Consider the following 12276-nt stretch of genomic DNA (forward strand, 5'->3'; position numbering starts at 1 on the left):
CATTGAAGATGAAACGTGGCTGGGTCTTCAGCATGACAATGATCCCAAAACACCCGCCCGGGCAACGAAGGAGTGGCTTCGTAGAGCATTTCAAGGTCCTGGAGTGACCTAGCCAGTCTCCAGATCTCAACCCCATAGAAAATCTTTGGAGGGAGTGAAAGTCCGTGTTTCCCAGCAACAGCCCCAAAACATCACTGCTCTAGAGGAGACTGCATGGAGGAATGGCCAAATACCAGCACATGTGTGAAGACTTACAGAAAACGTTTGACCTCTGTCATTGCCAACAAAGGGTATATAACAAAGTATTGAGATAAACTTTTGTTATTGACCAAATACTTATTTTCCACCATAATTTGCAAATAAATTCATAAAAAATCCTACAATGTGATTTTTGGGATTTCTTTTCCATTTTGTCTGTCATAGTTGAAGTGTACCTATGATGAAAATTACAGGCCTCTCTCATCTTTTTAAGTGGGAGAACTTGCACAATTGGTAGCTGACTAAATACTTTTTTGCCCCACTGTATATATATATATGTATATATATATGTATATATATATATATATATATATATATATATTATATATATATATTATATGTATATATATATGTATGTATTATATATATATATATATATATATCTTTAGGCATAGTGGTATTATCATACAGAAACAGTACATGTATGATATTGTGTTTAGACAGACTTCAGCCACCCAAACCATGGACGGTCTCTCTGCTACCGTCCAGCAAGCGGTACCAGAGAATCGGGTCTTGGACCAACAGGCTCAGAGACAGCTTCTACAGTGCCTTCGGAAAGTATTCAGACCCCTTGACTTTTTCCACATTTTGTTACATTATGGCCTTATTCTGAAATGGATTTAATATTTTTTTCTCAGCAATCTACACACAATACCACATAATGACAAAGTGAAAACAGGTTTTTAGACATTTTTGCTAATTTATTACAAATAAAAAACAGAAATACCTTATTTACGTAAGTATTCAGCCCCTTTGCTATGAGACTGAAATTGAACTCAGGTGCATCCTGTTTCCATTGATCATCCTTGAGATGTTTCTACAACTTGATTGTTGTCCATCTGTGGTAAATTCAATTGACTGGACATGATTTGGAAAGGCACACACCTGTCTATATAATGTCCCACAGTTGACAGTGCATGTCAGAGCAAAAACAAAGCCACGAGGTCAAAGGAATTGTCCTTGGAGCTCCGAAAGAGGGTTGTAAAGGTTGTAACGTAACAAAACGTGGAAAAAGTCAAAGGGTCTGAATACTTTCCGAAGGCACTGTATCCCCAAGAATAAGACAGTTGAATAGCTATCCAATGGTTACCCGGACTATCTGCACTGCACTATTTTGCACTCTCACAGGACTTGATCCACACACTCACACTGACACTCTCACACAAAGACACACAAACACACACTTTCACACATGTACACATACACTCAGAAAAAAAGGTGCTAAGTAGAAACATATAGAGTTCTTCAGTTTGTCCCCATAGAGTTCTTCAAAGAAACCCGTGCAGGGTTCTACCTAGAACCCTCTATAAACAATTCCACCAACCTTATTAGCCTTTAAAATCAAATGATCTATGATAATACATTACATATCACAAGGCCTTTCTTTTGGGGCCTAGTTATACCCCAACAGTGGTGTTAGGAAACTCCTGGTTACAGGCCACATCAGGCCTGCAAGTCACATTATGCTGGCTTGCAAAGTGATGTGTAATTCCTATTGGAATCAAGCCACTTAGTATATCCAACAAGTGGAATTGTTAAATCACCCACAACCTGCATTCAGAATGACTGTCAGGTTATGGAAGATTGAATACTGAGACTATCTCAATCATCTAAACTGGAACAGCCATCTCAGTTACGGGTGCAATAAATCCAATTACTAACAGATTGGATTATTTCAGAAAACTGTATGTTATTTATCTTTGTGTAGCATGAAATTAATCAACCAATCAATGTACCTGCAAAAACACAGATAATACAGTAAAACAAACTGGGAAATATTATGTATGGTTTTATGTAGAACCCTTCTTGCCTTCCAAAGAATCCTTCTTGTCTTCCAAAGAATCATCAAATAACCCTTTCTTCCCAAAACGGTTCTCAGGATGTTAAAGGTTCTAGGTAGAACCCTTTGCCTTACAAAAGAACCCTTGTCTTACAAATAGGGTTCTTTAGATCAGAACGGTTCTTGGTAGAACCCTACCCCTCCACAAATAACCCCTTTGTAACCCTTTTTTCTAAGAGTGTACACTCATCATATACGCTGCTGCTACTTAGTTTTTTTTACTCTTATTATTATCTATCCTGATGTCTAGTGACTTTAACCCTGCCTACATGTACAGTGCATTCAGAAATTATTCACACCTACTGATATACACACAACACCCCATAATGTCAAAGTGGAATTATGTTTTTATACATTTTTACAAATTAAGAAAAAATGAAAAGCTGAAGTCGCTTCAATATAAATATTCAACCCCTTTGTTATGGCTAGCCTAAATAAGTTCAGGAGTACAAATGTGCTGAACAAGTCACATAATAAGTCGCATGGACTCGGTGTGCTATAATAGTGTTTAACATGATTTTTTAAATGACTACTTCATCTCTGTAACCCACACATACAATTATCTGGGTCCCCCAGTCAAGCAGTGAATTTTAAGCACAGATTCAACCACAAAGGTATTTTCCAATACCTCACAAAGAAGGGTGCCTATTGGTAAATGGGTAAAAAATAAAAAAGCACACATTGAATATCCCTTTGAGCATGGTGAAGTTATTAATTACAATTTTGATAGTGTATTAATACACCCAGTCACTACAAAGATACTGGCGTACTTCCCAACTCAGTTTCCGGACAGGAAGGAAACCGCTCAGGGAATTCACCATGAGGCCAATGGGGATTTTAAAACAGAGTTTAATGGCTGTGATAGGAGAAAACTGAGGATGTATCAACAATATTGTAGTTACTCCTCAATGCTACCCTAAATGACAGAGTGAAAAGAAGGAAGCCTGTACAGAATACATATATTCCAAAACATGCATCCTGTTTGCAATAAAGTAATAATGCAAAAAAATGTGGCAAAGAAATTAACTTTTTGTCCTGAATAGAAAGCATCACTGACTAACAATCTCCGTATTTTCAAGCATGAAGTTGGCTGCATCATGTTGAGGGTATGGTTGTCATTGGCACGGACTAAGGAGTTAAAAAATAAATAAATAAAGGAATAGAGCTAAGCTTTCCAACAGACACTGGGAGACATATTCACCTTTCAGCCGCACAATAACCTAAACACTAGGCCAGTTATACACTGGAGTTGCTTACCAAGACGACATTGAATGTTCATGAGTGTCCTAGTTAAAGTTGACTTAAATTGGCCAAAAAAATCTATGGCAAGACTTGAAAATGGCTGTCTAGCAAAGACCAATAACCAGAGCTTGAAGAATTGTAAAAAGAATAAAGGGCAAATATTGTACAATCCAGGTGTGCAAAGCTCTTAGAGACGTACGTAGAAAGAGTCACATCTGTAATCGCTGCCAAAGGTGATTCTAACATGTATTGACTCAAGGGGTTGAATACTTTGTGTTTTATCTTCCATTTAATTAAAAATAAAAATGAAAWTTTTTCTTCCATTTTGACATTAGACTATTTTGTTTAGATCGTTTCCAAAAAATTACAATTCAATTCATATAAATCTTACTTTGTCAACGGGTGTGAATATTTTCTGAGGGCACTGTATATACTTACCTCAACTACCTCGTACCCCTGCACATTGATATGGTATATTGGTACTTCCTGTATTTAGCTTCATTATTGTGTGTTATTTCTCTTGTGTCTTTATCTTCTTGTTTTACTCTGCATCGGTGGGAAAGAGATTATTAGTAAGCATCACTGTAGACCTGTTGTTGTATTTGACGCATGTGACAAATACAATTGTATTTGTTTCGTTGCCACAAAACGAGGAGATTTACCCTATTTAATGAGAAATACAATTCCCAGGAGAGAGCGCACACACACACACACATACAGTCATGTACACATGCGCGCACACACACAAACCCACATTGCCTGTAACGCCATACACAGCTCTGAATTGAAAATGAGGATAAATAATTGATAAGGAATGCCTTGTGACTGCTTAAAGAATTTGCAGACAAATCACGTCCCATGCTCTATTCAGTGCTAGACAATATACAATTCTTAAACAGCATATACTATATAGGCCTTATGTAAAGTGATATTTTATCTTAGATAATTCTCTGAAACATGTTAATTGGGCTGCTATCATTGAAATAAACAGAGTGAATGAAATTGTAAACAATTAAACAGAGAAAGGGCAAATGGCCCAAAATGGCTTGAAAAGTTTAGTAAATACAGTATAAAATACTGGATCTACCAAGTCTATGGCTAGGAGTGTTTCCTGACTATGTGGCCTGAACAGGAATATCTCGTGCCCTGGTGTTTTACTGGGATCCAGAGTTTTTCCTGGTTAGGTCACATGGTCAGGAAAAGTTTCTGCATTTGTGACATTTATTCAGTACACCTTTTGCTTGTGACATGTTTATGTAGAAGCTTTCATCACCAGAAGCACCCTCTTATCATATTCAGATTCTTAGCTTGTTGTTAGATCTGATGGAATGCTGTTGGTATCAAAACACATTATGGTTGTATCTGTGATTACATTTAGCTAATTTCAAGAAGTGTTGGTCCTTTGGGATCTTTGGGTACTCAAGTGAATMTGATGTTGGTGATGATGTCATAAAAGAGGTCCTCATTGTCTCCACTGCAGAGGTCAGTAAATGGCGGAGCCTGCTGAATTTCTATACAGCCCATTTCCATAAGCTCTGTAAAAGAATTACATTTGTGCAGCCTTAAAAGTTACACTTTTCAATCTTTACTTGTCTTACTTTGCAATCTCAAACATATTCAAAAAACAGCCTCTGCTGATAATGTAGTATTTCCACATTCAAATAAAGTCTTGAGAATCAGGATCCCATATTTAGTTTTTATCCTGTTGTATTGTACAGCATGTTCATCTTTTTCCTACTTCAGAAGCCACTGGTTTACTGGAAAGAGAACAAAGAGATGTGGAGGTTAGCATGAACTGCTTGAACTGGAAACACAAAGGCAATGCTTGAGACATAGAGCCTACAAAGAAACTGTTCATTTTGAGGGAYGAGGCATTTCTCTATAGACATCTCAGAACTATAGAAGACTGAGAAAACATAGTTTATTAGGTACACCCATCTGGTACCGGGTCGGACCCCCCTTTGCCTCCAGAACAGCCTGAATTCCTCAAGGCATGTAAACGTCGCTCAATTGGTATCAAGGGACCTAATGTGTGCAAGGAAAACATTCCCCACACCATACACCACCGCCACCAACCTGTATCGTTGACACCAGGCAGAATGGGGCCATGGACTCATGCTGCTTACGCCAAAGCCTGACTCTGCCATCAGCATGACACAACAGGAACCGGGATTTGTCGGACCAGGCAATGTTTTTCCACTCCTCAATTGTCCAGTGTTTGTGATCGCGTGCCCACTGGAGCCGCTTCTTCTTGTTTTTAGCTGATAGGAGTGGAACCCGGTGTGGTTGTCTGCTGCAATGCCTTTCTGCACACGACTGTTGTACTGCAATGTTATTTACCTATTTGTGGCCAGCCTGTTAGCTTGCACGATTCTTGCCATTATCCTTCAACCTCTCTCATCAACAAGCTATTTTCGCCCACAGGACTGCAGCTGACTGGATATTTTTGTTTGTCACACCATTCTCGGTAAACCCTAGACACTATCATGCGTGAAAAGCCCAGGAGGCCGGATGTTTCTGAGATACTGTAACCGGCGCACCTGGCACCGACGATCATACCACGCTCAGTCGCTTAGGTCACTGGTTTTGCCCATTCTAATGTTTAATCGAACATTAACTGAATGCCTCGATGTCACTGTTTGTAGGAGCGAACCATTTTTTGTGAATGGGGTGGTGTACCTAATAAACTGGTCACTGAGTGTATATATTGAATTTCTAAAAACACAAACCGGTTTCAGAATACAGTATGTGCAGTTTATATTACTATGACAAATTTCTTTCTCACAGTCTGTTTTTACCAATACCTGAATTTTACCGGAAAGTTTCAAGTAACCTTATTGATTGAATAAAGATCCTAAACACATGCGTTCAGACACACCTCGATACTGGGGCCTCAGGGCACGGTTGTTGGGGCAGTCCCGGCCCTGCTTGCTGAAGTTGATGTTGGTGCGGATACAGCGCTGTAGGAGAGGCTGGGCGGGCCGCGTGTTGTCACTCATACTGAGGAATATCTTATATGGCTCATTCTGACTTAGCAGTCGCAGAGAATGCATCTAAACAGATGGAGTGAGAGAAAGTTGGACAGATAAGGTTTATGGTAAAGAATACGGCCAACTATCAAGTAACTTCTGGCTAACATGAGTTAATGTTATTATTGAGTCTATGATCGAGGGTGAGTTACCTGCATCTGTGTGACGTACACAGGTTTGTTCATGAGGATCCAGGTGGCTGTCTCGAAGCAGGGCGGGATAGTCATGGAGCCCTCGTATGTTATAAAACGTATAGTGTCTGGATATAGATCTGCTATGTTGAGCCCCATGAGTAAGAATGCGTCATCTGGAGGTGGACCAAAACAGAGGTAATCAGATTCATATTGTACCATCCTCAACACTTTATACACTGTATTACAGAATAATAATAACACATTTAATTTGTATAGCGCTTTTCCTTACAGTGCTTTCTCAAAGCTGAGGCAAAAAGTAATGATAATAAAATAAAAACTACAATAAAAACAAATCAAGGCAGGAAATAGCAATAGTAGGGTAGTTGCTAAAAGGACTTTCCAGATTAGGTCTATAAGAAAGACAGAAAGACAGATTAGGTCTATAAGAAAGACAGAAAGACAGATTAGGTCCTAGTAAGAAAGACAGAAAGACAGATTAGGTCTATAAGAAAGACAGAGAAAGACAGATTAGGTCTATAAGAAAGACAGAAAGACAGATTAGGTCTATAAGAAAGACAGAAAGACAGATTAGGTCTATAAGAAAGACAGAAAGACAGATTAGGTCTATAAGAAAGACAGAAAGACAGATTAGGTCTTATAAAGAAAGACAGATTAGGTCTATAAGAAAGACAAGCATTAGGTCTATAAGAAAGACAGATTAGGTCTATAAGAAAGACAGAAAGACAGATTAGGTCTATAAGAAAGACAGAAAGACAGATTAGGTCTATAAGAGAAGACAGAAAGACAGAATTAGGTCTATAAGAAAGACAGAAAGACAGATTAGGTCTATAAGAAAGACAGAAAGACAGATTAGGTCTATAAGAAGAGACAGATTAGGTCTATAAGAAAGAAGAATTAGGTCTATAAGAAAGACAGATTAGGTCTATAAGAAAAGACAATTAGGTCTATAAGAAAGACAGATTAGGTCTATAAGAAAAGACAGATTAGGTCTATAAAGACAGAAAGACAGATTAGGTCTATAAAAAGAAAGACAGATTAGGTCTATAAGAAAGACAGAAAGACAGATTAGGTCTATAAGAAAGACAGAAAGACAGATTAGGTCTATAAGAAAAAGACAGAAAGACAGATTAGGTCTATAAAAAAGACAGAAAGACAGATTAGGTCTATAAGAAAGACAGAAAGACAGATTAGGTCTATAAGAAAGACAGAAAAACAGATTAGGTCTATTAGAAAGACAGAAATACAGATTAGGTTTATAAGAAAGACATGTAGAAATGTGTTTAAAGACCCGTTTTAAAAGCTCTGATTGATGGAGCGGCTCTCAAATGATCAGGGAGTGTATTCCATAGGCGAGGGGCAAAGGAGCAGAAGGCTCGGTCCCCCATAGTACGGAGACGTGTCTTGGGGACTTGAAGAAGTGGTGAGTTGCTGGAGTGGAGAGTGCGAGGTGGCTCATTGATATAAATTATATCGTTGATGTAGGTGGGACTCAATCCATTCAAGGCTGTAAACACTAGGAGGAGGATTTTAAAGTCAATCTTATAGTTGACCGGTACCCAGTGGAGTTCAGCAAGGATGGGGGTGATGTGGGCTGACTTCTTGGTCCTGGTAGGACTCTTCTGGAGAAGTTGTAGCCTCTGAAGTGATTTGGTTGAAAGGCCCCCGAACAGAGCATTGCCATAGTCGATCTGGAAGAAGATGAAGGCGTGGACGAGTTTCTCTGCATCTGGCTGGGAGAGCGATGGTTTGAGCCCGGCAATGTTTCTTCGATGGAAGAATTATGTTTTGCAGATATGTTTTATATGGGCATCAAATGACAGAGAAGGATCAAACTTAACTTCCAGGTTAGAGATGACAGAGGACAGATGGATGACTTGACCGTCACTAGTAGGGCCGATGTTTCCAGCACTGGGGACCTGCTTGTGTGTCCCAATAAGCATAGCCTCAGTCTTGCTGCTGTTCAGCCGGAGGAAGTTCTCTTTCATCCATGCCCTGATGTCATCTAGGCAGCTGCCAAGTTTTGCTAGGGCTGAGATGGTGTCCGGATTGATGTAAATATATACTTAGGTATCGTCAGCGCAGCAGTGGAAGTTGATGTTATAGACTGAGGATTTGGCTGAGAGGGAGCATGTAGATTAGGAACAGAATAGGAAGCAAAACGGACCCCTGTGGGACACCGCATGTGACTGTAGACTCCACCAATCTGGACTCTCCAATCGGGATGTATTGCTTCCTATTGGAGAGGTAAGAGGAGAACCAGTTCAGAGCAGTTCCAGAGACTGAAGTGTGCTCTCTGATGGCGCAGGAGGATGTTGTGGTCAGCAGTGTCAAAAGAGCACTGAGATCTAAGAGAAGTGGGAGGCTAGGTGATCCAGATTCTGCAGCCATCAGTAGGYCATTGGTAACTTTCACCATAGCTGTTTCRGTGCTGTGCAAGGACTGGAAACCTCACTGGAAAAAYKTGWTCAGYTAATTGGAAGACRGATGGGATTGAAGCTGGTTTGCAATCACTTTTTCCAGTACTTTTGATAGGAAGAGGTTGGAGATGGGCCTGTAGTTGGATAAGAGGTCAAGGTTGGGTTTCTTCAGTAAGGGGGTGACTGCATCTGTTTTGACGAATGATAGTACCTCCCCGGTCTGCAGGGACTTGTAATACAGTATAACATCCAATTATTATAGTAATGGGATACAAATAAAAGGATGATTAGTGATTTATTTAATGTAATTCGTTTAATTTAATTTAATTAATGAAAAAGGACTGAAAATTAAATTAACCAGACTTAATGAAGAGCATAAAATTGAAATAAAAGAGAGTTTGGGTAGAGGCTGTTAATACTAACTATAGCAATGTTACATAATTGTTGTCTTTAAAGGAATGCCAAGTTTCGACATTCTGAAAGTGCCACAGAGTTATTTCTGTCAGTTAGAAACAGGAGATGACTCAAACATCTCTCAGGGTTGGGGGCAGTTTCTATTGTTACACATCTTATCTATTGAACCAGGAGGATCACATTGGTAATGTAGCTGATTAATTCAGAAGTTGGAATGAATTTCACTCAATCTCTGATTAAGTCAATCTCTGGCAACCTTCCAATTAGCCAAATTAATTCAGTTGCTAGATATTCTTTTTTATGACGGATCCAGAAATGGAACTGACTACTATTCTATCTGTGACTACTGTAGATTTGACAATGTGTGTGCATAAACCCACACATCTTAAATGCCTGAGGGTGCTTACGTTTGTATGTTATTCTCGTGATGGTGTCTCTGTTCAGCATGCGATTCAGGAATACATTTGGAGACTCGGATATCTGAGARGGAAGAGATKTAAARGAACATAAAATATTCAGCATCCGCAGCACAGTCCCATGGGATTCTGAATATAAAGACCACTGTCACTACAATAGAACACCACAGAGAAGGAGATTGTCTGCATCAAGCACAAACTGACCTTTATGAATATGGACACAATTGCTAYGCCATTGGGGCTCTTGGCTGCCTCACTGTAGTTGGCATAGAGTTCCTGGTTGTAGTGTATAAGTTGCACCTGTAAGTGARGCGAGATAAAGACAAAACAAACAGTGAGTCCTTCATTTCCTGGTGTTAGACCATGTGAGACAGAAATGTGAATTTGTCTTGCACATGAAAGCATTATGTCAGATTAAACTAATCTTACCCATCCAACCCTCACTCGAAGACAAACTCAAGAAATTCAGGAATGGCACCCGATAAGTTACTTGCTTTTTACTTTTGGTCATTATAAATCGCCCTCCTCCACTGAAAAAACCCACTGCCACAAAAACTCACCTGCCATTTGTCGGATCCTGCTTCAATTACATTGTTAAGATGCAGATTGTTGATGCCTCTTCTACCCCCACCCTTTCAAAGGCCCTGGTCATGTGATTAATGGACTGATGATAAGGTAGTCCAGATATTTTATCATTATCCATTGTTTGAGGAATCTTCCAACACAAAAACGCCAGTCGGGTAGTGTAAAGCAGTGAAAGCCTTAACTGTAATGCACAGTTTGATTGAATGAGCTCTTAGTCATAAATGAAAGCAACTTTCAGTGGATTGGATGTTTATAGACACACACCAATAAAGATAATCCCTCTCGGCTCTTGGCCGTTCTTCACCTCTGCAGGGAAGGACTGTCCATTGAGCAGGTGCTCCGAGCCCTGGCGCGTCCCAGCTGGCCCGAAGTGCAGGCGGATTCTCCTCCAGCCGGGTGACTGTAACCCAGAGGCCCACCGGAGTGTTCACCAGGTGACGCCTTGTCTGGCCGCAGCGACACTGGCGCCCGTGTGTTGTACATGGTGCCTCCCATCTGCACAGAGAGGAGTCAAGTGAGGTGTGGTGGATGTGTTAAAAGAGAAGGGGGGAAGTTTCTCACCTGAGAAGACTCTACAGAAGAGGAAATGGAGATAACTTCATGTTAATACACCTGAACTAAAATATAAACGCAACATGCAACAATTTCTAAGATTTACTGAAGTTACAGTTCATAATAAGGAAATCAGTCAATTAAAATAAAATTAGGCCCTAATCTATGGATTTTACATGACTGCAAATACAGATATGCATCTGTTGGTCACAGATACCTTAAAAATAGGTAGGGTTGTGGTCAGAAACCAGGTCGTATTTGGTGTGACCACCATTTGCCTCATGAACGACACATCTCTTCGCATAGAGTTTGATCAGGCTGTTGATTGTGGCATGTGAAATGTTGTCCACTCCTCTTCAATGACGTGTGAAGTTGCTGGATATTGGAGGGAAACTGGAACACGCTGTCGTACACGTCGATCCAGAGCATACCAAACATGCTCAATGGTGATATGTCTGGTGAGTATGCAGGCCATGGAAGAACTGGGAACATTTTCAGCTTCCAGGAATTGTGTACAGATCCTTGCAACATGGGGCTGTGCATTATCATGCTGAACATCAGGTGATGGTGCGATGGAACGGTCTCACCACAAGTCTCTCTTTTTGGTTCAGTGTAATTCTTTATCATTTCATATGGATAGAAAAAGAAAATTGACCCTTCCCATTACTGCAATGTAAATTATAATAATTCTTTCAGGCTCCTAAAATCAAAGAATAATAATTTGGGATTGGGCTGTAGGCCTGCAGTAATTAGGTTTTAAAAGGTGGATTAAAATAAAAAAAATAAGAAAGTCATCTTCCAAGTCTCATCTCAATTAGGAAGCAGGTGAAATGAATAATAACTGAGAACCAACTCTCAACGTTTGTTTTTAAGGACACATCGAAATGCCCACAGGTAAAGGAAGACCTTCAAAAGCTTTGTTCCATTCTTTTCATATAAAACTAGGATAACATCAAGACTTATAATGAAATGAGAGGGAGGTAAGGAGAAAAAGTGAATGGAGGGAGTTCATGTTATGCCCGTGTAGAATCTTGATGGAGTCATTCATCATAGGGTGATCCGACTTAGTTAATTTATTCAGAGACACAAGAAATACTGAAAAATATATACAACAAATACTGCCGATGATTAAATGAAGTATGAAAAGCAATATATTTCACTTGACATGTTTTTTTTAATAAAGCCCTTTAAACAGGGCCCCGTTCTATTCCCTCTTAGTGCATAATGCATGTTAATCAACTGAGCAAAATGGTGAGAAGCTTGAACATTAATTCATTCCTCAACAGTGTTTAGTAATATATCCAAATCTTCCACTGCACCTATTCTAATTACTAGGCAAAAGAAGCACTCAACAGGCACTGAGCTGGT

At 39.6% G+C, this 12276-nt stretch overlaps 1 protein-coding gene across 1 annotated transcript in view; it reads right to left on the reverse strand.

Annotated features, from left to right (window-relative positions):
* Positions 1-653: 653 nt before the first annotated feature.
* Positions 654-12276, reverse strand: part of LOC112070079 (carbonic anhydrase-related protein 10-like) — a 15652-nt gene continuing 4029 nt past the window's right edge. Inside the window, exons 2-8 of the mRNA XM_024137482.2 lie at positions 10918-10928; positions 10661-10756; positions 9976-10071; positions 9763-9835; positions 6522-6676; positions 6219-6393; positions 654-5097 (exon numbers count right to left, since the gene is read on the reverse strand). Of these exons, the coding sequence (XP_023993250.1) occupies positions 5075-5097; positions 6219-6393; positions 6522-6676; positions 9763-9835; positions 9976-10071; positions 10661-10756; positions 10918-10928 (629 nt within the window). The 3' untranslated portion in view covers positions 654-5074. The remainder of the gene's footprint in view (positions 5098-6218; positions 6394-6521; positions 6677-9762; positions 9836-9975; positions 10072-10660; positions 10757-10917; positions 10929-12276) is intronic.

Source organism: Salvelinus sp. IW2-2015, unplaced genomic scaffold, assembly GCF_002910315.2.
Source record: "Salvelinus sp. IW2-2015 unplaced genomic scaffold, ASM291031v2 Un_scaffold1216, whole genome shotgun sequence".
Classification (NCBI taxonomy): domain Eukaryota; kingdom Metazoa; phylum Chordata; class Actinopteri; order Salmoniformes; family Salmonidae; genus Salvelinus; species Salvelinus sp. IW2-2015.